This window comes from Akebia trifoliata, chromosome 11 (assembly GCF_017979445.1).
Source record: "Akebia trifoliata isolate Shusen 1 chromosome 11, ASM1797944v1, whole genome shotgun sequence".
Lineage (NCBI taxonomy): Eukaryota > Viridiplantae > Streptophyta > Magnoliopsida > Ranunculales > Lardizabalaceae > Akebia > Akebia trifoliata.
In genome coordinates this window covers 11,606,926-11,633,835 of record NC_141385.1, presented here as the reverse complement: position 1 = coordinate 11,633,835, position 26,910 = coordinate 11,606,926, and the positions used below count along the sequence as shown (strand labels likewise).

Sequence of the window (26,910 nt, the reverse complement as noted above, 5' to 3'; positions counted from 1 at the left end):
ATTTTCATTTATTGAGAGGAAATGATTTTTAAGAGAGAGGGAGACAAAGAATAAATAATTCCTTTGTACTTCTTTGCTTGTTCGTGTATGTGGGTTCCAATTTATATTACATTGAATACTGCTATTTCATGTGGATTTCCACAACAATTATCGCTTTAATATGGACAAACATTTTGGTTTAAAAGACTTGAACAAGTATGCAAAATGTCTCATAGAAGAGATTTTTTGCCCATAGAAAAGTCAATTTTGGATTTCACAAAATCCCGGATGAGCAATCATACAAAGCCTATCAAAGATACTTTTATAAATTGGAGATGCCTTCAATACACATGGCTCATGTGATTGGTTGAAATCCCATATTGACTTTTTTATGAGAAAAAAAAAAAAATCTAATAGAAAAGACTTGTACATAAGAAGAAACTCATAAATAAGCACACAACCTCGATAGTTTAATTTTCAAGATCCAACAATCAAGATTTATCTTAGGGACACATGATGTGTCCTTGGGATATGTATTTTATCCTAATCATTGGATTTCATGCCTATATGATGAGGATTATGTGTTTATTTAAGACCATAATTATCATCATCATCATTCGATAGTTGTAATCATTTAATTAAGTTCGATAGTTTGAAATTTCTAACAAAAAGAGGAATAAGAAAATACGTGATGTTAGAGTCAAATAAAGTGTGTAAATGGTTAGCAACATATTTCTTTGAGTCGTGCTGGAGTGACCTCAAAGGGTTGGGATCCGTTGACCACTAAGAATGACTCATGAAAAAAACACATGATCCTAACTCTTTAAATGCAAAATCCAGTGGTTGAGATTTATCTTTGAGATAAGTATATCTAAGATTTGTGTTATCAAGATATTTATAAATCTCAATCGTTGGATTTTGTGTTTAAAAGATAGGGATCATATGTTTTTTTCACAAGTCATTCTTAGGAGCAAGGGATCCTGACCTTTCCTTAAAATTGATTTTTTTTTTTCTCAAAACAATAGACTATATATTTTAATTTTGAAAATGGTAATGATCATTTTTAGAATTAAAATATTTTAGTTAAAATAAAAAATGTTTTTTTTTTCCAAATTCTATAAAATAGTAACTTCTATTTTAATTTTAGTAAAAAAATATATTTTTTTAATAAAACAGTTATTTTTTTTCATTTTAATGAAAATGTTTTAATTCTAAAAACAATAATTTATCATTTTCGAAATTAAAATGAATAATTTACTTTCTTTGGGAAATTTTCAATTTTGGCATATTTTGGTAAAACGACCTCTCTTTTTTCCCATGCCAATCATTCTCGGGCATTTCTTAGGGGAAAAAAATTTGTAATGCAAAAATTTCTTTGCATTTGCAAATCATTGCAGTGTACCAAGCAGGAGCTTGACGACAGAAACAAACTTGCCTTTCTATTACAGCAAACGCTATTATCTGTAAGGCTATAAGAGAGAGCAACCATTCGTCCTAAATCAAATCAAATTATCATTTCAGAGAAAAACGAAACCCTAGATTCTCCAGAGAACTCTCAGCATTATTACTTCGTCTGCAAATCCTCAAGTTCACTAAAGAAAATCGAAGGTACATTTCTATATTTAAGAACTTTAGTTTGGTGTTAGCCTGATCGGGCGATTAATTAGTTTCTTATGTTGAAACCCTAGATCCATGTATTCTTGAATAAGACAAAGGATTGTAATTTCTTATTTCACTCTTTTAGATCCTTAAATAAATGATTTTTTGTTTTTTGTTTTTTATTTTTTTGCATTTTTTTAATTGTCTCTCACTCTGCCCTAATTGCATGTAGTTTAGGATAGATTATCATGTCTTAAAGTTATGAAAACCGTTCTATTAAAGCAATGTGGATTCGTTGTTGGGGTTTTCTACACATTTCATTTGTTACTCGGTATCTAAACCCTAATGTTTGTGTTACGTACCCACTTAAATTGGATCACAAAAATAATTAAAAAGAAGAAAAACATTCAGATTGATCCCGTTCGAAGGAGATCGGACCTCCTAGGCCACCAATTCGAGATGGTGAATCTCCAAAATCCAATAGGATTTTAATAATAATTTCTCCACCTATTTTCATTAATCTCATAATGAATTTAAGTACGAAGAAACACTACCTTAACTACCTACTTATCCAAACTACCTACTCTCCTATTCATTCAAGTAACTGTCTCATAACCATAACTCCATAACTCCTATACAATTCGTAACTACCCTTACCCATTACCTAAGACTTCTTAACTAATTGAAACTCTAAAACAATTGAAATAAAATACATCAAGATGCATCAAATCTTGATACAAGATAATAATTTATAGGCACATAACAGTTTGTAGGGATGATCGTCTAGATATGTATGGTGGTCTCTTATTTTGGCTTATTTAATTTATTAGGTATGAGCATAGTTTTAAATCTCGTTCGAGACTGAGATGACTAGTCCGATTCATCTCGGTTTCGTCCACCAACGAGACGGATTGACAAATCATCTCAAACCTGATGTGTTTCTCAAATAAGTTGGAGGGCATTCATTGTTGAACGAGACGATTCAAATATATCAGATGACTAGGTCTCGTTCATGGACGAGACCAGACGTCAAAACGAGTTTTAAAACCATGAGCATGAGATTTAACTTCACTAAATGCTAATTTCATTGTTCAAATGAGTTCTCCATTTCCATCCCCAAGAGAATTGAGATTGAATGTGGATGTTTGTGTTTAGGAGGGTAGGAGGTTTTCTTTTTTATAATCATTATGTGTTGTAAAAAAGAAAATAATAATAAATTTATGCTGTCTTAGAATCTTTAACTTGCATGTTCATTCTATCTAGGACTGTTATTCGTCTTCATTTTCTCATATGACCGAACGAATCTTGATTGGCTTTCACTTAGTTTATTCACCTATTGGGGCAATTACATTTTCACCAATCCATTAATTATAATTTAATTGTTCTTAGTCATTCTGCTAATCCATCTAATATCCTCATCCTTCCTATGTTTAAAGATTAATTATTGTAAAAATCAAGCAGATGTATGCATTGAAGACATGTGGAGTTTAAAAGATATTTGATGATAATATATTTATGCCAAAACCGATTACAGCGAGGAACTTTTCATTAATTGAAACTGAAGATGGCAGGCCATATTGAGTGTTGAAATTTCTAGGAGTGCCTATTATAAAATGTAGGAAACAAGCTTCAAGTATAGGCCTAGGTCCAAGTGTTGGCCTTGAGCCCCTAACAGGCCCCAAATCCTACTTACTAAGAGTGGGCACACACACACACACACACACACACACACGTATTTCTACCATAATATATTAGGAATGGTTGAGAGGCTGAACTAGTACATATCCTACACCCATTTTGTGTTGTGTGGATTTGTTTGCCTTTGGGAATTTGAAGAAACTAGTATACCATGCTAGGTATGTACCTCTTTTTGAACAATGGACAAGATTTGGCTTGCAAAACATAATAGAGTCACAAGCTTATTTGCTAATTGTAATTCCAATCTTCTTTGTTAAGCGTGGCTTAGGTAGTTAATCTTAATTCAAGAACTGAAATAGAATGTTCCTGCTTAGGTAAAAACAAACCTATTTAGAGCTTAGAACATGTTTTTTTTATTCAATATAAGCAGATTTATTACAAGAAAAAGAATTTTAGTGAAATAGATAATTACTTGCGGATAGACAATTCAAAAAAAAAGTTACAATTGAATTAGATAGTCTGTCCAAATGTGAATATATCAAACCAACAACCTCTAAATTTGTGATGCAGAACAATGCAACTAACCCTAAAATGAATGTAGAGATCAGAAATAGAATCAACCAAAGCATGAAACTTAAATTTTTTTTTTTTCTCAGTAGCTAATTCAAGAACAGTCCCAGATAGCGATTCACAAGGTTCTAGGCCTTAGTTACAATCTTGCATTACCAAACTATTTAAAATAGAAACTGTAGAGCAAACGATAGTTCTTGCCTCACTCAAGCGTAGGGCTTTGCTGGATGTCCAATGGAATTCCTTGACTCCAATCCAAGGATTTGAAAGATGTGATGACTCAACGATGGAGTTTGGGGAAGCTCTCGTGTGGATTGATAATTGAGTCACGATAGAGCGAAAAATGCTCAAGAAAATCCAGCAAATATGCAAATAGAGATGGCAGTATGAAGGAGTTTATTGGGGCCGAAAGGGTTATGGGAAAAGTTAGGATTATGGGGCAATTAAAGATGGAGAGGTGGTTGCATGATTTTGTTATGGTGGGGGCAGCAGTGACAAAAGGGGCTTAAGGATGATTGGGTGTGATTAAGGCTATTTCTAGTCATGGAAAGTGAAGGTACAACAAGAATCTATGCTAGATCTAGGTTTGGGGCTTATTTGTGGGTGGAAATGCTACTAAGGGCAGGGTAAGGGTTGGCTAAGATATTGGAGGTTCAGATTTAGGTTTAGGAGTTAAAAAGAGGGTGGGTTCGGATGGGCTGTTGGAGCTGGTGGTGCAATGGATCAATAGAGATTAGGGTGTGGGACTGTTTTAGGATATATAGGGTGAAGAAGGGTTCAGCCAGGGGGATGATGCCTCCAAGTATAAAACAGAAAATAAGAATAGAGGAGAAGATGAAGAAGATCTGTAGTACAATTTCAGCAACTTTATTTTAGGCTTCTCATCATAGAACTCAACTTTTTAGGGTTTCTCACCCATCCGTCCTCTAGAGCAGCAACAATCCGTCTTTTATTCATCAAAAAGTAATAATAAAATTGTGTCTTTCACATATATAAAGCAATAAGCAAAATCCTAGAGTCAACAGTTGCAAAAGGATGAAAATGTCCACCTTAAGTAGTGGACCACTTAAGCATTAATTAAAACATAACAAAAAGTAAAAAGACCCAGTTGCCCATAATTAAAAAAACTATTAACCTATTAACACTTGAACAAAAATTAAAGACCAAATGCTAAAACTAAGTGACAAAATAGTAAAACTTGGTGATGTCCTCATTAACTCTCCCCGACTGAAAAGATTTCGCCACTGGTGAAATAAATCTGGAACAGCTCAAACGCGCATCAAAACCACATGCAGTCCATCCGCAAGGCCTCTGAAGCTCACTTCCTCCTTGAGTATGTCTTGGGAAATGATGGTGACATTGTATCCGCATGCTAAGGAAGAACCGCCTTTGGTCATAGAGAAATTTTGTAATGCTCTAAATGATTTGGGTCAATCCTTTACAAATCAATCTCTGTAATCCATGTGCAATCCGAGTCTTGTCTATGTTTTCACTTGGCAATGAATTTTTGAAATCATCCTTGCCGAGTAGAAACCAACTGTCGGTTCAGATTATCTTCGATCTCCTCACTCCTGTGGGGCATAGGTAGTGGCATAGGTGTTGGCTGAGGGACTAACAGGGATCCAAGGGCCAGGGTTTTGGGTCAGGGAGGTGGATGGGTAGTGCCCCTGGTAAGTACATGAGTAAGATCTAATATTGGAGTCGCTGAACCTTGAAAAGGAACCAAGTCTTCCACATTGAATATCGAACTAATACCATATCTGATGGAAGGTCTAGAACATAAGTGTTAGTACCTACTCGTTTCAATATTTTTTAGGGTTCAACACTGTGGGCTATTAACCACTCCTTGTGGGAATTGTTTTGGCATAATATGAACCATGATAAAATTGCCCACCTAGAACTCCCTGAAACTATGGTGTAAATCAACAAGAAGTTTAGGGTCTATTCTTTACAGAAGCCAACTCCAGAAGCAGAAGTCCTGAGCCCGAAAAGTCACATTCAGTAGAAGCTTGTTCGTTATAAAAGTACATAAGCCAGAAATTGATGTTCGTTTGACAACTTTTTATTACTGGATTCTGGTAAAATGACCAAAATACCCTTAATGTTTATAATACACCCAAAATGCACAAAAAATGAGCAGAATACCTTAATAAATATATAATTACACTAAATATATATATATATATATATAGATATATATAGATATATATATAATAAATTTATATTAAAAATTATAAAAATAATTATTTTTAATTTAAATAAATTTATAAATTTTATAATTCTATCAAAATTTCGGTAGCATCTCCTCTTAAAAATGAACATATGAAATTTTCCTGATAAAAAAAACACTTACATAATATACAATCTAATATCCACATAAAGATGAAGGGTGTTTTGGTAATAAAGTAGTGATTATGAATTGTTTTTGGTTTTGGTAGTAAAGATGAAGGGTATTTTGGTAAAGATGAAAAGTGTTTTGGTAATCCCTTTTTGTTTTTTAAGATTAGGTTTGGTTGAAAATTTAATTAAAGATGAAGGGTATTTTGGAAGATTAAGGGTATTTTAGTAAAGATGAAGGGTATTTGATAATTCTCTTTTGTTTTTTAAGGTTAAATTTGGTTGGAAATTTGATTAAAGATGAAGGTTATTTTGGAAATTCCATTTTGTTTTTAAGTAAAGATGAAGGGTATTTTGGTAAAGATGAAAAGTGTTTTGGTAATCCCTTTTTGTTTTTTAAGATTATGTTTGGTTGAAAATTTAATTAAAGATGAAGGGTATTTTGGAAGATTAAGGGTATTTTAATAATTCTCTTTTGTTTTTAAAGGTTAAATTTGATTGGAAATTTGATTAAAGATGAAGGGTATTTTGGAAATTCCATTTTGTTTTTAAGTTTAAGTTTGGTTGGAAATTTGATTAAAGATGAAGGGTATTTTGGTAATTTTCTTTTTGTTTTTTAAGGTTAAGTTTGGTTAGAAATTTAATTAAAGATGAAGGGTATTTTGCTAAAGATGAAGAGTATTTTGGTAATCTCTTTTTGTTTTTTAAAATTAAGTTTGGTTGAAAATTTGATTATTTTGGAAGATGAAGGGTATTTTGGTAATCTTCTTTCGTTTTTTAAGATTAAGTTTGGTTGAAAATTTGATTAAAGATGAAAGGTATTTTGGTAAAGATGAAGGGTATTTTAATAATCTCATTTCATTTTCTAGGGTAAAGTTTGGTTGGAAATTTGATTAAAGATGATAGGTATTTTGATAGCCATTTGAAGAAATCCCTCTTTGATGACTTCTTTTAAGAGCTACTTTTGGGCTTCAATTGAAATCCGCGAGAGCCAAAAAAGCAAAAAAAAAAAGCTGGCTCCTGAAGCTCAAACAAACAGGGCCTTATATTTTTCAAGCCAAAAAAGCAAAAAAAAAAAAGCTAGCTCTTGAAACTCAAACAAACAAAGCCTTATATTTTTCATTACTCATGGTGATTCGTTTTCTAATCTCGGAATGCAAATCATGAATGCGTCATGCAAATGCATCTACTGACTCAAATGACCTATCAGACTCTATGGATGTTGGTGTCCCATGCAAACAAACAACCTCCTCAAAAATAATTTAGGCAAATCTAAAGGAATCAAAGGTTTTAAAAATTGTGGATGAAGAGTCAAGCACGAGAGGGGGCTTTTTTGGTAAATCCTTAAGAAACACATCTTGACATCCCTCAGTATAAACACCACGCTTTGTGGAATCTACACAGCAAGTTCCCTTGAATGTGTGATGTGAAGAGCTTTAGATTTATGCCCTTTACTATACTCACCAGGCTTGGGTGGGGGAACGATTCACATGGACCTTTCTTTTGGCATTCATAACTGAATGAACACATATTTGATCTGTCCAATAATGTCACATTTCTATCATATGGCCTAGGTCCTTCTACCTAAAATGATGTGCTCCATATCAATAGGCACAATATCGCAACTCAAGATGTCTTTATATAAAGAAAATTATTTTGAAACAAGACACCTCGGGTCAAAAGAGGTAGGTGGTGTATCTACCCACGCAACTCCATGTGGTTAAGGGTGGGATAATGACACCGATCCTAGATGGAAGACATTTTTCAATGAGACCATGTTCATACAACTCCCATCAATAATGATTATCTCACAAATCTTTTCACCTTCTTTAATCTTGGTCAGGGTAGACTCATCAACTATGACTTTCAAAATCTCATTTCTACCTTCAGTAGACTCACCTATGACCTCTTCTGAATGATTCTAGTATGAATAACACAATCTAAACATTCCTCGTTATCTTCACTGGGACTATCCTTAGGTTCAAAGACTTCTTCTTCATATTCATCATCACTTACTTTGATTCAGGCACATGAATTTCTTCCTTAAATTCTTCTTGCCTTTTCATTTTTGTACGTTCAATCAACCAATTTGGGCACTCAAATGTATAGTGTACAAACCCTTAGCACTTCGAGCATTTGACTCGTGATTGTCACTTTTCATATTGATTCTCAATGTTGTCTAGAGTGGCATTTATGGCTGCTAGAGCTTGGGTTATGCTATCCCTGGCAGACCGGACAGCCATACCACTATGTGTAGAAGTGCTCTAAAGAAACCCTAAATGGCCTAGTTTAGTAATACAACATCAAATAACTATTATGGATCATATTCTAAATGCATGATAATAAAACCCTAAGGTAGACCTAATCTTTGATACCAAATTTGATGCAGGACAATGCAATTAACCCTAAAATGAATGTAGAGATCAGAAATAGGATCAACCAAAGCATGAAACTTTAAAATAAATAAAAAATCGTCAGTAGCTAATTCAAGAAAGGCCCTATGTTGCGAACTGAGATAGCAATACGAAGGGGTTTGTTAGGGCCAAAGGGTTATGAGGAAAGTTGAGATTATGGGCCAAATAAAGATGGAAAGGTGCTGGAGGTTTCTATCATGGTGTGGGCAACATTGGCAAGAAGGTCTTAAGGATGATTGGGTGTGATTAGCGCTATTTACGGTGATGGAAATTGAAGGTATAACAAGAATCTATGTTAGATCTAGGTTTGGGGCTGATTTGTGGGTGGAATCCAACCAGATCAAGTTCACTTGGTTGAATTTTGAGTTATAAAACTATGATTTTAAGATAGATCTATTTTTATTTTAACAGTGATCATACAATGAAAGCAGTTCCTACTATTGTGGATGGGTAAAAGATTCATGAATGTTTATTAAACTACAATCTTGTTAAGCTCTCTATAAATATGAAATTGAGAATGAGTTGTGATTCTTAATTCTTTACATATTTCTCCTCTATATTTTCTATTCGATCTTAAAATAGTGTCCATTATTTTCTTCATTTTTTCCTCAATTGACAATAGAAAGGGATTGAACACTCTTTTATCTCAACATAGATGTAATGCACATCAAACAACTATTTAATCTGCATCCTAATAAATAAATAAATAAATAATGATATTTTTGTTGATGAAATCATGTATTAATATGCCGTTTCAATATCGTTTTTGAATCAACCTGCATACCACTTTGTTGCAAGTGCCAAGCATATGTCACTAATGCATTTGATAGTAAAATGTCTATCACATAAAAAACAGATGCAAAATAAAGTATTGCATCTGTTCAGTAAAATGTTTCTAATTGATTATGCATTTTCTAATATACCACGATGTATGAAATAAATATGAAATAAAAGAGATGTTCATTGATACATAACTATATATTGTTATTGTTGCATCTATATAGTTAATGTTTTATCACAAAAAATAGTAGCAAAAAACTTAGTCTATCACATAAAAACAGTAGCAAAAGATGGTATTACATCTATTCAATGATATATAATTTTTTATTAATAAAAAACATTGTTTTTAATCTCTGGATTCTAGTACTGTAACCATCTCCATTTAAATATCCTTTTTACTTCTGATATCAGCCATTAGCTATGATGTTTCCAAGCTCGAAAGTGTCAAAAGAGATTATTTCCTGGTGGTAAGAAACAATTTGTGGGAACGCTTTACTAATGCCATTGCGTTCAGATTGCTCAAAAATTGTCTTCGTAGTTAGTTGAGATTCATAAATGTTCTTTCTACTTGTATAAACTATTTGACCACCTTTCCTATTAGTGGCGTCATCATGAAGGGTAACATTATGTACCTTTAAACAAATGCCCATTATACTCTCCTTAGCCAAAACACATTTTGTTGATGCATAAAGTAACCCAATTCAACCAGATTGTCCCTAGCCAAGATTTGGATGATGAGACTGTACATAGACTTATTATTCGTATGGCAGAGAAGCACGTATCAGTTGAGGATGGCTTTTGTGGGAACACAATCACTATAGTATTTTCACATCAAATGACCATGAAGAATGCCACGTTAACAAATTGCATGTAAGTTGACGACCATCCTCGAGTTACGAGGTTTTCTATCTCACTTGTTATTCAGGTTGTTGTGCAATGTAAGTTTACTTCTAAGATTCCCAATCTACATGAAGGTCCGAATCGTCTTAAGGAAATTAGATCTTATGATGCAACATATGGTTGGCGGGTCTGTGGATTTAATTTTAGTCACAGGACATCTCTACTGTGAAAAATGCATTCAGTATCACGTGAGTTCATGGGTGGGAAAAGAATTGTAACATCTGATCCCAACATGTCCTACCAAGAGATTGTGATTGACAAGTCAAGTCAGATTGTGGTGGGCAAATCCCCAAATAAGCACAATTGTTTCTACATGCTAGCAAGACCCATGGAGGAATACCTTGTAAAAGCCATTGATGAGGGACTTATTGGTGTAATGAGGGATCCAAAACTTCTTGCCATGGCATTATATGAAGGGTTTGGATGGAATAAGGATATTGGTGTAATGAGGGATCCAAAACTTCTTGCCATGGCATTATATGAAGGGTTTGGATGGAATAAGGATCTTGTTAAGATGATTTGGTGAATTGGCTTTGATCCTAGCTTGATTGTAGATGTGTGCAAAAAAGTTGCCTATTTGAATGAAATCAAGGAGTACATGGTGATTGGATTCCTCAAAGCATCAGCGAAATGCATTTTGGCTAAGGAGAGCATGAGGGGTATTTGCTTTGAGGTACATAATGTTGCCCTCCCTCCTGACACCATTCATAGGAAAGATGATCAAATATACAACTAGAATGATCATTTACTAATCTCATCTCACTGCAAAGCTTAGGTAGTAGTGTTTACAACGTCATCAACCAGAGTCAGGGACATTTCTTGGAGAAAATTCAAGGGCCAAGAATGTTACTATAAAATCAGGGCATACATTCTTGTCAATGAGTTACTACCGTTATCGAACAATCCGAATGCAACGACATCAGCACAAGTGTTCCCACAAATTGTTTTTTACCACTAGAAAATGATCTCTTTTGGCCCTTTTAATCCTGGAACTCATGTATCATAACTAGTGATTGATATTAGGAGGAATGGTATTTAAATGGAGATGACTGCAATACTGGAATTTAGAGATTAGAGATAAGGTGTTTGATTAACAAAAAATTACATGTCACTAAGTAGATACAATACTTTCTTTTGTTATTGTTTTTATGTGATAGAGCTTTTACTGTATAGGTTGATGCATCAATGTCATTGAGTACAATATATAAACAACTGATAATCACAACTTATTAGAGGATTATGTTGACAACATAAACTATGTAGTTTCAATTTCATATTTGTAGAGAGTTTAACATGATTTTAGTTTGATAAACATTCATAATTCTATTACGCATCCACAATAGTAGGAATTGCTTTTATTGTATGACACTATTATAAAACAAAAATGTATCTATCCTTAAATTATAGTTTATAACTCAAAATCAACCGAGTGAACTCAATTTGGTTGGATTTATAGGTGTTATGCCTAATGAACTAGTCATTCTTTGCCTACTAAGCTAAATAAATAGCTCAATAAAATAAGTACGAGATATTTATTTTATAAATAGCTACATGAAATTTTAAAGAACAATCTCATCCCAAGTCTGAAGATGAAGGCGGTGCAAGTAGATAGAAAAGTTTTTGATCTAAAGGTGTTCTGGTTGAAGAATCACAAGGTAGCACAGGTGATCGAAAAAGGGAAAAAGGGTATCTTCAGTGATTCTCAAGAAGGAAGAGATCATTTGGTTGGCTAAAGCATTGATGGAGGCTCGTTTGACTACTCGTGATAAATTGTTGTGGTCGAAATCGGTGGTAGATGGCAGGATCATTTTGGAGTTAGGGGATGAGAATGGTGTTGGAAGATTTGTGACGATTTATCTCTTAACAGAAAAGGGTGGGTCAAACTATTGTTCATCCCTGAGGATTCTGAAGGAAGTTGGTGAGAGGAGCTAGCAAAATCCTTACAAGCCTTTGGGAGGAGGGGGGATCATTGTTGCTGAACCTATCTCTTCTAATCGAAAGGAAACACCAGTGGTATTGAAAGAAGATGTGAAGGGGAAAGGGAAGCTGGTACCACAATCTCCTAAAATAGAAAGAAAGAAATTAATGTATTGAAGAACAACGTTTGGGGAAAGAGTAAAAGGTCGAAAGTTGACTATAAACAAAAGGGGAGGAAATCTCCATCTTGTTTTGGTTTTTGGCATTGGGTGGTGGTCTGTGAATCAAATACTCCATAGGCTAGCTTGGGAGAATGGCGTGAGATGTTGGGGAAGATCACTACAAGAGTTTTCCACTGGCATCTTTTGAAGGGGGGGGGGGGGGGGAGATGTGCGTTATTGCCAGATAACTATGGTGCAACGACAATGATTTGTAAAGCGAAGGAAATATCCTCGAATGGAGCAATAATTTGTTGAAACCCCAGGGGGGGTATTGCTAGATAACTGTGGTGCAATGATAACGATTTGTAAAGCGAAGGATATATCCTCCAATGGAGCAAGAATTTTGTTGAAACTCTGGTTTGTAGGGGTAAATAAGTTATTAGAAACTTGGATTGAGGATAGATTGGGGCCCAACTGGGAGGGTTACCTTGCAAGGACAAGGAAGAGTTTCAGGATCCTTTTTTCATTACTACGAGATGCATGGAAGTAAGTTCTAGCCCGAAGGTGTTGGTGGTTGTTGGTTCGTAACAACAACCGTTGGAGAAGAAAGTCGATGGAGAAGTTGACCTTGGTTTTAACAAGTTTGGTTTGGATTTATAAAAACCCAAGGAAGAATATTAAATTTTCTTGAATGCTTCGACGTCGAAAGCAACATGTGTTGGCGTTCCTAAGGCTGCTCTAGTGAGAGAAGAGGGGGAGACGACACACGTCTCAGCTGAGCTGTCTTTGAGTAGATTGTGGGATGGTGCTAGGGAGGTGTCTATTCATTGTGATCCATGTATGATGGTGGTTTGCCCACTTCCTTGACTACTCTCCCTTCTTTCATTTGGGGGGATAAAGTTCTTTCTATGGTTTCCGTGTTTGTGTGGTTAGCTGCTTTGGGGAGAGTCACCATGATGGATCGGTTGATTAAAAGGGGTTTCCAATCTCTGAATTGTCATTTGATGTACTGGAGGGATGGAGAGATGGTGTATCATTTGTTAATGCACTGTGGTTGTGGCCAACAACTGTGATCTCATTCCCTCAGTCTGTTTGGTGTGGTTGGCTGTCTATGGAGTCTCTTTCCCTTCATCATATGTTGGGGGCTTTGGAAAGAGTGGGATAGATGTACTTTTGAGGGCAAGGAGCTCCAAATGCAGGATATTATCTTATAAATCTTGGGCCTACTATTATTCTGGGGGAAGACCTTTAAAGAATTTAAGGGAGTTTTCTTTGAGGATTTGTTGTTAGGTGGGAGGATATTTGTAACCAGAGGCCGACTAGGGGTGTCTTCTTTGCTCATTTTGATAAGTTTCCTTGTACTTAGGGATCATCTCGTCCCCATTTTTTTCCTTTCATAAATTTTTTTTTACTTATAAAAATAAATCTAACTGATGTCCCTTCTCCCTATTAGAGTGATTGATAATTCCTTTGCAGATGCCAGTACCATATGCGAGTGGAAAAATTATACAAAACCATCCATTAACATCACTACTGGACTTAAAAGAGTGTACCACCTGACTGCCCCTTTCATCTTTGTATGACAAAAATCCACTCTCCAAGTAATGCTTAGTTCATCTCCTTGAGGTGCCTTGGACGGTTAGACCCAATCCACCCCCATCTTTTGGAGCACAAATTTTATCCCATCTCACTAAATGATTTTTTTTTTTTTGTTTTTCTTCTCACATCCACGTGAAAACCTATGTTTTTCTCTTATGACAGTTATTGATAACAGTATCGGAGAGAGAGGTTGGAAATTTATAAAGAGAAGCTTGATAACATGATAAACACAGAAAATCTCTCATATAAGGAGGGATACATTTGATACTGTACAATAACGGTTATAATAACAATGACTTTTTTCCTTTTTCCATAAAATATTACCAGAAAGAAGGGGTGGCATTACCAAAAAAAGTCCTTTTCATATTTCATAGCTTCCTCATTTTGCAAAATACCATTTTTTTTTCCTGTGAAAGCACATGACGTCAGCCACAGCAAGGTTTGACCATCACGAATTTGGGGATAATGTTCCTGTAATGGGATTTGGTTCAAATCTGGGTAAAACAAAGATTTGACAAGCAAAAAAATTTGGGCCCATTGCTCCTGTGAAATTGTTTCGACCCTAGTTTGAAAATTAAAAAGAAAGAAAAACAGGGTTAGTTCCACCGGCAAGGTTTTGGTGTTTTAATGGTTTCGACTGGAATCGTAAGGAAAAAAAAAACTGTTAAAGAGAGAATTTTTCCTATAAAAAGAATATAACTTTATGCATGTTTCCCTTTTTGGTCTCTATAAAATTTAGAAGACAAAAGTATTACATATGAGGTGTAGATCTGCATGGCCCAAAGGATGTTGCAGAAGGCATGTCTTATGTGAAGCGTACTCTTACTTTCACCGCCTGGACCAAGGTGTTCGCCTCATCTGTGTGCCGTCCATTCTAATGCATTGTCTTGAAGCAAACCTCTAAGTGCACCTGTGGAACACCGGTGCACCCAAGTGTTTTGTATTGTTTCCCACCTAGCCTCCCACTGAATTTACATGTCAAGGGACATACAGACTCCATATCTTATTGCCATATTCTAGAGGGCCTTGCAAGATGTGTCCAGCTGTATTAGTCATGCATTATAATATTGGAAGTTGGTTGCTTATTGGACACTGTCATTTCCATGTATCAAGCACTTGCCTACATGGTCATCAAGTCGGGGTTTAGGACTAAGTCGGCGAGGGAAAAAGTCGAAAAAATGAAAAAAATGGGGAAAAAATTGAACTAGTGTTAGGATCATGTATTTTTTTCTACTAAGTGGTGTTATCATTTATATCATCAAATCCTACTTTGAATTATAAGAATAAATGGACTGCAAAAAAACCCTTTAAAAAGTGACGATTAAATCACATTTTTGTTTGTTTGTTTAAATCGTGACTTTTTCAAAAAATCGTGATTTAATCATCAGTCTTTAAAAGCGCGATTTAATCACGACTTTTTGAAAAAGTCGGCAACTTTGGTGTCTATGCCTGCCTACTCACTTTGCCAAAGAAAGCTTGACCTTATTCAATATTTTCTTTTTCCAACTATTAGTTATGTCATGTGCTGGAATCTAATACATGTGTTTGTTTATGGGTTACTGTGTTGTTGACTTTAATTTAGCACTTTTACCGTAAAAAGCAAGAATGTTTGGGAAAATAACTGTAACAATCATCTACTGTTTACCATGCCTAAAGTTCATGTCTAGTCATGCATGCACCTTGTTGACGTATTCATCATTTCAACATTTGGTTTTATCCTTCTCTCTAGATCCAAGCAGATTTCCTACTGTCACCCCATCATCATCAATAATACTTATCTCAAAATTTTGGTTTCGGCTGAATGAATGATCACAATATATGTTAGGAGGTGGCAAATTATTTTAAAACTGATGCTAATCTGATGTAGCTCTCCTATGCAAGCAGCTTTCCTCAATGTGAAGAACATTCAGAGGGGTATATAGTGTTTTTTGTAGTCCCATCCAAATATCATTTGCAACATAATTTTTGGTATCGATATTATGGTTTATTGTCTATTTAATTAAAAGATTTTTTTTTTCTGTTCTCTTGCATGTGTCCTCTTGCAGAATCAGGAAGGGAGCAAACGAGGAACACAAGGTGTATGGCCTCCGAGAGGGAAGTATTTGGCCTTTCAGGACCTTTACACCTCACCAATCTTGATTGGTATAACATTTCTCCCTTCTTTTTTTTATTTATTATTATTTTTTTTTTATTTTATGAAAGATATAAAGGCGGATTTATATTAATAAAAATGGTCAATGGCCAAGATTGCCATCGAGAAGAGAAAAGACATGATTAGCCAACTAGCTTACAAACTGACTCCCGTCAATTTAGAAAGCCTCCATGAAACACATTTAAAATTTTCAAACATCTGACACCAAAGGAATATAATACCAAAGATGCTAATGATGATCACTCCTTCCCTCTTTCTTCACTAATCAAAGAAAAATCTTGACCCCCCACCCTCCCCCCATTTCTTCCATTTTCTCTCTATTATCTGGACAAATATTTGGTACTTGTGGACAACTATACGAACTGTTTTTGTCTCTGATATGCCATCACATGTGGCACACATGGTAGGGCTTGGTACTGACATCTTTGGTTACTAATCTGTAGAAATAAATAAGTACTGCATTATGTTTGTGTTAGATGGGTTCTAACCAAATATTTAGTTGTACGAGTTCTTTTATAATTTTAAGAAAATATATAAATAGTGAGAGAGGGGTTGATTAACCCTAATCTCACAAATTATTCTCTTAATCTTTGCTCTTCTTTCTTCTTTTCTATTCTCAATCTTCCTAGATCTAAACTACAACTTGGTATCAGAGCATCGATAAATTGAAGCATAACATCCAGATTTTTATTTTCAAAGTTTTTTTTGCGATTGTTGATATCAGCTGTATGACTGTTGACGTCAGTAGGTAGGGGTCGAAACGAACATGGATTGATTTGCCCTGATTTATGGTGCTTTTTGGAATTTTTTTCCTAAATTTTGGATGAGTTCTTGAAGGTGTTTTACTCGATTTTCAATAATAAAAAAATGAAAAAAAAAAAAAAGTTTTTGAGATCTTGATCGCCTGATTTTTTTGGGTGTTTTCGAGATGTTTTGTTTGATGGATCTGATCAATCTCAAATTTCTCTACACATCAAAAGTGGTTTCGTTGGATTTAGAGAAGAATTGAGGTGTCAGCAACAAAAAATCCTCCATAGTTTAAACGCCCAACCCAATTTTTATTTTTATTTTTTTGATTTTTAGGACTGTTTTGCTGACCTGAATCACTTCCAACACCCATTCAGCCTCAATTTGTGTTGAATATGTCATCCGAAAGTGGTTTTGTCAGTTGTGGGTCCAGCATTGGTACTCCGGTGTCGATTCCTCCAGTGATGGGTTATGGAGATAATCCTGGAGCTCAGATTACGACAATAAAACTTGATGGTACCAATTTCTTAGAGTGGTCGCAATCCGTTAAGATGTATATCGATGGACAAGGAAAGTTAGGTTATCTTACTGGTCGTATTGCGAAGCCCAACGAGGCTGATCCCATGTATAACATTGGGAACAGGAAAATCTGACAGTGATGTCTTTTAAATTCCATGCAACCCCAACTCAGTAGGAACTATTTGTTCCTAGATACAACTAATCAAGTCTGGGAGAAGGTTACGAGGACATATTCTCAAAGAAAATTGTTGCTCGTGTGCATTTGCTTCATTAGGAATAGACTAATTTTTTTCAGGGGGAGAAAAATCTGGCCACATATTATTCCACTCTTTAGGTGTTGTGGGAAGAGTTTGATAATTATCAGGTGATTAAATGGAGGAATGATGAGGAAGCTGAGGAGTTCTACGATTTTTATTTTTATTTTTATTGTTGGATAAGTATAAATTTCATTAAAAAAAAGCTAATACAACGATCGGTTGAGATGACCAACCAAAACAAAGAGCTCAACTATGGCACAACGAGTCCCAACGATAAACAAACTCCTCGAAGAATACCCCTTTGAAATTGGGATAAAGTTTACACCAAAAAAATAACAACCTTAAAACATTCAACACAATATTTCTAGTAGAAGAAATAGTCCTTTTGAATATCCTCTTATTTCTTTCCAACCAAAGCCCCCAAGTCATTGCTAAAGGAAGTAAGTTCCAGAGGACTTTCTCTCTCCCTGAAAACAAGGTAGAATACCAACCTTGAAACATAGACAATGTCGACTTTGGGTTGACCAAATACACTTTGAATAGTTGGAGAAAATGTGACCAAATGAGGTAAGAGAATTTGCAATGAATCAAGATATGGTCAACCGATTCTCCATTTGAATTACAAAGAAAACAACAATTAGAGGTCACAAAGCCTTGTTTGATAAGGTGGTTAAGTGTAGGTAATTTGTTATGAGATGCAACTTATGTAAAAAAACATATTTCTGAAGGATCTTTTGAACCCCAAATGAACTTAAAAAGGAAATACAAAGTGGGATTAGTTGGAATGGTCATACATGAAGCGAAAGAGCTCACAGTGAAATTAAAACCTTTAGTACTGATCCACTCCCTTGCATCATCTTCTGTATTCATCCAATTTACTTGATCAAGTTGAGTTGTAATATCTTGTAGGACCTGCATCTCCCAGTCATTGAAGCCCTTCCTGAAGCCCTAGTCCCACGCATGTTTGTTTCCTTCAAGATTCAATAAAGTAGCACATGACATCCCTTTTTTTTAATGATAGATTGTAAAGGCGGGGGAAGCAAAGCAAAAGACTGAGTCTCTACACCACCAATCCTCCTAGAACTTGACCTTATCACCCTTGCCCATTCTAAACCGCACCCACTTCTTGAAGTCCGACCCAACTTTCATAATCCCTTTCCAAACACTACACTCATACGACAATTTGACCTCTCTCCACTTTTCCACCCTTTCCAACTTTCCCTATACTTGGCCCCTAATAGTCTTCCTCCAAAAGCAATTGGTTTCGACCCCGAACCTCCACAACCACTTTCTTAATAAAGTCCAATGGGAAATCTTAAAACCCCTGATTCCTAGACCTCCATACCTCTCATCATTGCACACCACCCATCATTTTACTGAGTGCGGTTTCTTATCTCTATACTTGTCATGCCATAAAAAATCCTTGACCAATTTTTCTAATCTTTCCTCCACACTTTTTAGGATAGTAAACAAAGATAGATGATATACCGGAATGCTTGCCAACGTACTTTTGATTAGAGTGAGTTTCCCTCCTTTAGATAAATACTTTGCTTTCCAAGAACTCAACCTCTTCTCCATACGCTCAACCACGGAATCCTAAATCAACTTACTCCTATGTTCTACTCCAAAAGGCAAACCCAAATAGGAAGTCGATAAGGTCTCATTTTGACAACTAGACACAAACGCTCATCTGGAAACCCCGACCTCACTGCCAATCCCAAACAACTTGCTCTTTCTAGAAATTGATCCTTAATCTCGACACCTCCTCAAAACAACACAACACACCTTTTAAATATCTAACCTGATCGTCTGACGGATCTAGACAAATTAGAGTATCATCAGCAAATTGGAGGAATGATACATTAGAATCTTTCCCCCACCCACTTAAAACCTCGATAATTCGTTGATAGTAGTCACCCTTCTAAAAAATTGCCTTAGCATTTCGACAACCAACACAAACAACAATGGAGATAAAGGATCCCCTTGCCTCAAACCTCGCGAGCTCATAAAGAAACGAATCGGCTTTCATTTACAAGAATTGAAAAAGAGGCCAAAGTCACATATTTCATCACCCATACAACCCACATCTCTTCAAAGCCCACTCACTGCATCAAATACTTCAAAAAATCCCAATTGACATGATTATAAGCCTTATACATGTCGATTTTGCACACTAAACCCGACTTTCTAGATCTCTTCTTGGAGTCAATGCACTCATTTGCTACTAAGACACCATGGAGAATATGACCCCTTCACAAAAGCCTCTTGCTTTGGACCAATCAAACCATCAACCACAACCCTCAATCTATTTGCTAATACCTTTGTTATTATCTTGTAAGTTGATCCCACCAGGCTGATGGGTCTGAAGTCCACCAAGTCATTTGCTCCAGCCTTCTTAGGAATCAAGGTGATGAAAGAATCGTTGAGGACATAATCCAAATACTTTCTTTCATGAAGGTCCTTGAAAATCAACATATGATCCTCTTTTATCATTTCCCAACACTTTTTAAAGAAAGTCATAGTAAAACCGTCAAGGCCTGGAGCTTTATCCCCACACAATGAATTCAATGCCCCAAGACCTCCTCAAAACCCATTTCTAACCAATCTCTTTGATCGTACTAAATGGAACACAATTCTAGAAGCTCGGGCGTGGGACGAAACTCTTGGTCTTCTTCAAATAACTTTTTATAGAACCCTACAATCCCATGTCTAATCCCCATCCTCAACGAAAATCCCATCTATCTTTAGATTTCTAATGTTGTTTTTGCTCCTGTTAAAATTCGCAACCTTACGGAAATTGTGTTATCCTTCCTTCAACCACTCTGCAAATTGATCAACTAGAATCAAGTCTTTTAGTTTTTAGCTAGATTGCACCTAACCTATGAGTTTGTTCGGGTTCAGATATTAGGTTGTGACTCCATTCCTCCTATAGAAGATTCACATTCTCTCGTGCAAAGTGAGGTGAGCCGAAGGTCTGTGATGCAACCTCTTTGAACCACCTCCCACAACTCCTCTCTTTTGTGGCTGGTAAAGATAATAAATGAGGAGCTAAACGGAGTGGCAAAGGAGGTGATGCAAAAAATAATCTCCGTTGGGACCATTGTGGTAAAACCATGTTAGGATCTAATTGGCAGACTTGCTAAATAAGGGAAAAATTGCAGCAACCTCAATTCAAGCCTAATGCTCATGTTGTGTCCAAGACCAACCACAACCCAGTTCCATTGGTCCCAATTCTTCTACTAAGTTATCCATAGCCCAAGAAGTAGAGCGTCTGAAAAACCTCCTTACAAGGCTTAATGGACAAACAAGTTGCTATTTTTTCGCCCAGTTAGGTATACCTACTTCTGCACATAGTACTAGTTTCCTTTTTTTCTTGTCCATCTTGGATAATTGACTCCGGAGCCTCAGACCACATGACTGGTATGTATTCCTTGTTTAATTCCTACCAATTGTCATCCGGTAAAGATAAGGTAAGAATTGCAGATGGTTCCCTTTCCACTGTTTCAAGAAAAGGGAGTATCAAAATTGATGATTCTTTGTTTTTATCATCTGTACTTCACGTTCCAAACGTGTTAATTAATCTTTTTTTTGTGAGCAGTCTCACAAAATCATTGTTCAATCAAATTCTTACTTGATCGTTGTATTTTTTTAGGACTTAACTTCGTAGAGGATGATTGTTGGTAGAAGAATAGCGAATGGTCTTTATGTTTTGGATTCATCTTCAACGTCTTCAACAGTTCTTCAGTCAGTTAGTCAGAGTAATTGTCTTAGTCAGTCGTGTTAGTCTATTTTTTTGTGGTATGTTCGCCTCGGTCATTTATTCTTTCAGTATTTATGAGTTCTGTTTCCTTATTTATTTAAGTCAATATCTGTTGCTAATTTTCAATGTGAAGTTTGTCAATTAGCTAAGAATTGTAGAACTTTTTATCCAAGTAATAAAAGATCTACTTCCACTTTTACGATTATGCACCACCGATGTATGGGGACTAGTTCTTATTATAGCTGATGGGGGATATCGGTATTTTATTTCATTTGTGGATGACTACAGTAGATGTCCTTGGACTTATTTGTGGATTTACGCCAGAGATGAAATTCCAAAACAGATAAAATTATTTTACAAAATGATTTAGACTTAGTTTGACAAGTCCATAAAGATCTTCAGACCGAACATTGCTCAAGAATGCTTTGAAAGTGAATTGAAGTAGAATCTTTTAGAACATGGGATTGTTCATCGAAGTTCTTGTGTTTATACTTCACAACAAAATGGTGTAGCCGAGATGAACACTATTAGGGTATTGTTATCCCTAACTGAAAATTTATCTTGACCTTTACAAGAACATATTCTTAAGTGGAGAACTAGAAAAAGTGTGCATGAATTCTCTTTCAGGTTTCCAGACTCCAGAAAGCGAAGAAAAGGCATGTAAATTAAAAAAAATCTATTTATGGGTCGAAGCAGTCTCCCTGGCTTGATTCAATAGATTCAACAAAGTAGTAAAACAAGTTGGTGCACTAAGAGTCATACAGATCATACTCTGTTTGTAAAACGGGAGGACTTCATCACAATTCTTATTGTATATGTTGATGACCTTGTGATTATAAGAAACTACCCTCATGAAATACAAAGATTGAAAAAATTCTTAGTTTCTGAGTTTGAAATTAAGGACTTAGGAGATCTGAGATACTTTCTAGGCATTTAAGTTGGTACGATCCAAGAAAGGTATATTTATTTCCCAACGTAAGTATGTCTTGGACTTACTTCATGATATTGGGAAAATGGGTGTCAAACCTGTTGATACTCTAATGGATCCTAATAAGAAGTTTGATGGTACAAAAGGGGAGCTATTAACAGATGTTGGACAATTTCAAAGATTGGTAGGACATCTCCTGTACTTACAATTGACTAGACCAGACATAGCATATGCCGTTAATATTATTATATGCATGGCCTAAGGATTCCTCACCTAGAAGCAGTAGAAAGAATTCTCAGGTATCTGAAGGCTGCAGTTAGAAAGGGAATTTTGTATGCTAATCATGACCATCTTAGGATAGAAGCATTCACAGATGCAGACTGGGTTGGATCTAAAGAAGATTGTCGATCTACTTCTGAATATTGCACCTTTGTTGGTGGCGATCTTGTTACTTGGAAAAGTAAGAAACAAATTGTGGTTGCTTTATCCAGTGTCGAGGCAGAATATCGAGTTATGGCTCAAGGATTGCAGAGATACTTTGGCTTCGAATTCTGTTAGTACTTGGTTTTGTTGTTACAGAATCTGTGAGAATATTGTGATATCAAAATAGCTATTAATATAACTCTCAATCCTATTCAACATGACCATACAAAACACATTGAGATTGATAGACATTTTATCAGAGAGAAAGTGGAGTCTCAAGTTATGTGTCTTTCGTATGTGAAGCCAGAAGATCAACTGGTAGATGTGTTGACTAAAGGGGCTCCAAAGAAGAAATTGTAATAAGTTTGGAGCAAATGGAGCATGATTGATATATATGCCCCACTTTGAGAGGAGGGGGGAGGGGGTGTAGAAATAAATAAGTATTGCATTATGTTTGTGTTAGAGGGGTTCTAACCAAATATTTAGTTGTACGATGAGGTTTTTTTTATTTTTTATAATTTTAAGAAGTTAATATATAAATAGTCAGAGGGGCTGATTAACCTCAATCTCACAAATTATTCTCCTAATCTTTTCTTTTCTTTCTTCTCTTATCTTCTCATTCTTCCTAGATCTGAACTACACTTAATCAAATCATTTAGTTGTTTTAATTATTTTTACTGTTGCATTATTTTGTTCCCTCAAAAGAAACAAACAATGGAAAACAGTCCAACCACATTCTACTTGTGTTTACCATCATCTATATGAAACAAAGTTTGGGATTAAGTTTTCTTTCATAGGTCATAGCTGTAGATGGCTAGTCTTATTCTGCCACATGTGTCATGTGATTGTTGTGAAGGTAAACCATTTTAATTTGGGCTTTAGATCCATATAACTCAGTTGGTTTGACACATTGCAACACAAAAAAAAAAAAACCCTGTAACAGATTCTCATGGGTTCCTTGGATTTCTACTTTGTGCTATTGGTTCCTGTATGGAAAATAACTATATTGTCTGTTGAGCAGGAAAAACACAGATCACCGAAGATCTGCTGCCGCCAGCTTGGTTCAGGGTGTCTACATTCTAGAGCGGGACCGCCAACAGAATCGGCAAGGGTCCAATGCTCTCGCTCCCCCATGGTGGGAGTTCTTCCATTTTCAATTACTCCGTCAACTCGTGGACAATGTCAATTTCTCCATCTTTGGTGCCATATATGAATTCAAACCCTTGGCTTCTGATGCCAACCACTTAGCTCAAGACGCTCCAAGATATGTCATTGCCCTCCGAGGCACCATTACCAAAGGAGATGCCTTCTCTGAGGACCTCAAATTAGACCTTCACTTCATCCAGAATGGACTTCACCGAACCTCCCGCTTTGAGATCGCAATGCAAGCTGTTCGTAACATCGTTGCTGCAGCCGGAAATTGGAATGTCTGGCTAACCGGCCATTCCTTGGGGTCTGCCATGGCAATGCTTGCGGGCAAGAACATGGCCAAGATGGGTATTTTTCTAGAAGCTTTTCTATTCAATCCACCGTACTTTTCTGCTCCAATTGAGAGGATCAAAGATAAGAAACTGAAGCACGGGATCCGTATTGCAAACAGCTTGATCACAGCAGGACTTAGTGTAGCCATGAAAGCTAAACACCAGAGGACTCGGTCAGAGGATCCGTTTACTGCTTTGTCTGCATGGGTTCCATGTCTATTTGTTAATCCATCCGATCACATCTGTTCAGAGTATATAGGATACTTTGAGCATAGAAAAAAGATGGAACAGATTGGAGCCGGAGGCATTGAGAGGTTGGCGACAAAGAATTCAATAGGGGGCCTATTCTTGAATGCAATTGGAAAGGAATCAGAACCATTGCATCTCCTTCCTTCAGCAAATCTTATTGTTAATTTGACCCATTCACCGGACTTCAAACGGGCCCATGGAATTCATCAATGGTGGAAGCCTGATATTCATTTACAGTCTGAGATATACCATTACAGGTAGCCCATTGGATTGTTGTGATTTTTTCCATTTTGTGTTGTGAGGATCTTAATTCTTTCTTCTCTTTTTGTATGAGAAATTTGAAGTTCATCTGATCTTGGTTTCTGCTTCTGTAAATGTTATGAAAACCGGATTTTGGGATTGGATCTAGGGCCGACCCGCTTCATTGTGGACCAAGTTTGGGTATTGTTACTAGACCCCTTTAGTTATCGGACTGGACTCATGAGCTCGGCCCATTTGGTTGGCCAATTTATATTTCTAATTGAATGGTTGTCTTTGGAGTCTGATTTGAACTGGCCCATCCAATCTGACTCGGCCGAGTCGAAACCCTTTCAAACACACCTGAGTTTGCCCCAATCATCTATACATAATTGATTGACCTCTACTGTTCAATTAATGGGCCACCCCCTCTATGGGGAGTTCACTTGAGGATGGTTAGCTTGTGAACCATTGTTACAACAACAATTGAAAATTACAGTTACAAAGAGTTGTTTAATAAAAGCCAACAAGAGGTAGGGTTGTGGTGAGTTTTTTTTCTTTTTTAATGGATTTATTTTTGACTCTTAGGAAGTAAAAGTAGATTTGAGTTCCATAAACTTCTTCCATCTTAAGAAACCTACTACTACAATGTAAAGTTAAGGCCTTTTGTCCTCAAACTAATGATCAGCCTAATGACTGTAAATAGGGGAAAAGATTTGTCTTTCTTTCTTTCTTTCTTTCCCAAGAGACCCTTAAGAAATCACATCAAAACCTACTTTACCTTTGTAATTTTGAAGTTTTGGTGACACTAAGTCTCTCTCTCTCTCTCTCTCGTCTTTATGTCTTTCCCAACGGACCCTTCAGAAATCACATCAAAACCTACTTCACCTTTATAATTTGAAGTTTTGGTGGCACTATGTCTCTCTCCCTCTCTTGTCTTACTTTCTTTCCCAAGAGACCCATTAGAAATCACATCAAAACCTACTTTACCTTTATAATTTGAAGTTTTGGTGACACTAAGTCTCTCTCTCTCATCACTGAAGTTTGGCAGAGATTTCATTCCTAGCCAATGCCATTCCACCACCATTCAGTAAGAAATAGATAAACGAGACGTGTGAATGACTTCATATGGGTGTGCTTTTTTTCTGGAAAAATACTGAAAAAAATTAATTTCCTAAGAAAATGTTTTTCATCAACATTCGATTCGAGTTTTGTAGAGAAATTGCTTTTGCTGATGAAAGCGGATTTTCCCATGATTGTGAAAATATCATCTTTTAATTTCTTAGGAAAGTGGATGTTCCCATGATTGTATTTTAATATGATTTTCCATATGCAATCAAAGGCCAGCAGATGGCATTTTTATGGATTTTTACTGCAATTAAGCAAAACCCAAGTAAGATTGGGTAGGAAAATTGATAGAAAACTTATTTTCTTAGAAAATACAATTTGAATACGTATGTGTTGCATGGAGTGAAAATGTGTTTTCTGGCAAACTATTTTTTCCAGCTTTATGGTGATATGTTCTCAGTCCCAGAACCACCCCCCAATTTTTATGTTTGGAAAATTCTAAAGTTATTCTCACACTTGAAAAAAAAAATTAGAAAAGTTGAAAAGAAATGTCTTCTAGTTTTAATAATTTGTAAAGACAAAACAAAAAGTTTTCTAAATGTCTTAAAAGAAAAAACAAGATGAGTTATTGAAATAGTTGGATTTATAAAAAGAATAATAAGAAAGCTTGTAAAAGCAAATCCAATTCTCTTATTTGGATTGAGGGAAGTACATGAACATCCAAAATTAAAAGTCAAACTTTCCTTTTGGACGTTTCCCTAAGTGCGATTAAACACCAATACATACTTTTTTTGTGATTTACTTCATTTTCTTGGAAAATTATTCTCCAAGAAAGTATTTATCTGCTATAACAAAGAGCAAATTATTTTAAAAAAAGTAGTACAGATGGAGTGGTTGATGTAGGTTGGATGGGAACAAGAGGGTTGAAGTCAAGTAAATGCTGTCTTCTTGCTTGTAGCCCTTTCTTCTTCATTCAATATGAGGTCCATCCATGAACAAAGAACCACTACCTATGCCAGGAAGGATGAGAACGACTAGTGATTGATGTTCCAATAGCTTTTTATCATACACATAAAATAGTTTAATCTCATTAAGCAACTTATGAACCAATCTAGACTTTTATTGTATAAATGTAGAGAGTGAAATTTTGTGTCGATGCGTGAAATGTTTGATATACACATGAATATCGTGATCT

The 26,910-nt window shown here is 35.8% G+C and overlaps 1 protein-coding gene across 3 annotated transcripts; it reads left to right on the top strand.

The window, feature by feature from the left end:
* The first annotated feature begins 1,300 nt into the window (after positions 1 to 1,300).
* LOC147390934 (alpha/beta-Hydrolases superfamily protein) lies at positions 1,301 to 24,816 on the top strand. Of its 3 annotated transcripts, none has more exons than XM_086457732.1 (4): positions 1,301 to 1,587; positions 15,720 to 15,808; positions 15,940 to 16,036; positions 23,702 to 24,816. In XM_086457732.1, exons 2-4 carry the CDS (start codon positions 15,769 to 15,771, stop codon positions 24,669 to 24,671), a joined length of 1,107 nt encoding a protein of 368 aa, XP_086313858.1. In that variant the 5' UTR covers positions 1,301 to 1,587; positions 15,720 to 15,768; the 3' UTR covers positions 24,672 to 24,816. The 3 variants fall into 3 exon arrangements, with proteins under 3 accessions (XP_086313858.1, XP_086313857.1, XP_086313859.1); XM_086457731.1 differs by having other exon boundaries at positions 15,624 to 15,808; XM_086457733.1 differs by lacking the exon at positions 15,720 to 15,808 and having other exon boundaries at positions 1,302 to 1,587.
* The last annotated feature ends 2,094 nt before the right edge of the window (positions 24,817 to 26,910 follow it).

Coding starts and splice junctions, on each gene's coding strand:
- LOC147390934 (XM_086457732.1), top strand. CDS start 15,769: ATGCAAGCAGCTTTCCTCAATGTGAAGAACATTCAGAGGG. Junction 15,809..15,939: donor TGTGAAGAACATTCAGAGGG/GTATATAGTGTT, acceptor GTCCTCTTGCAG/AATCAGGAAGGGAGCAAACG. Junction 16,037..23,701: donor CACCTCACCAATCTTGATTG/GTATAACATTTC, acceptor TCTGTTGAGCAG/GAAAAACACAGATCACCGAA.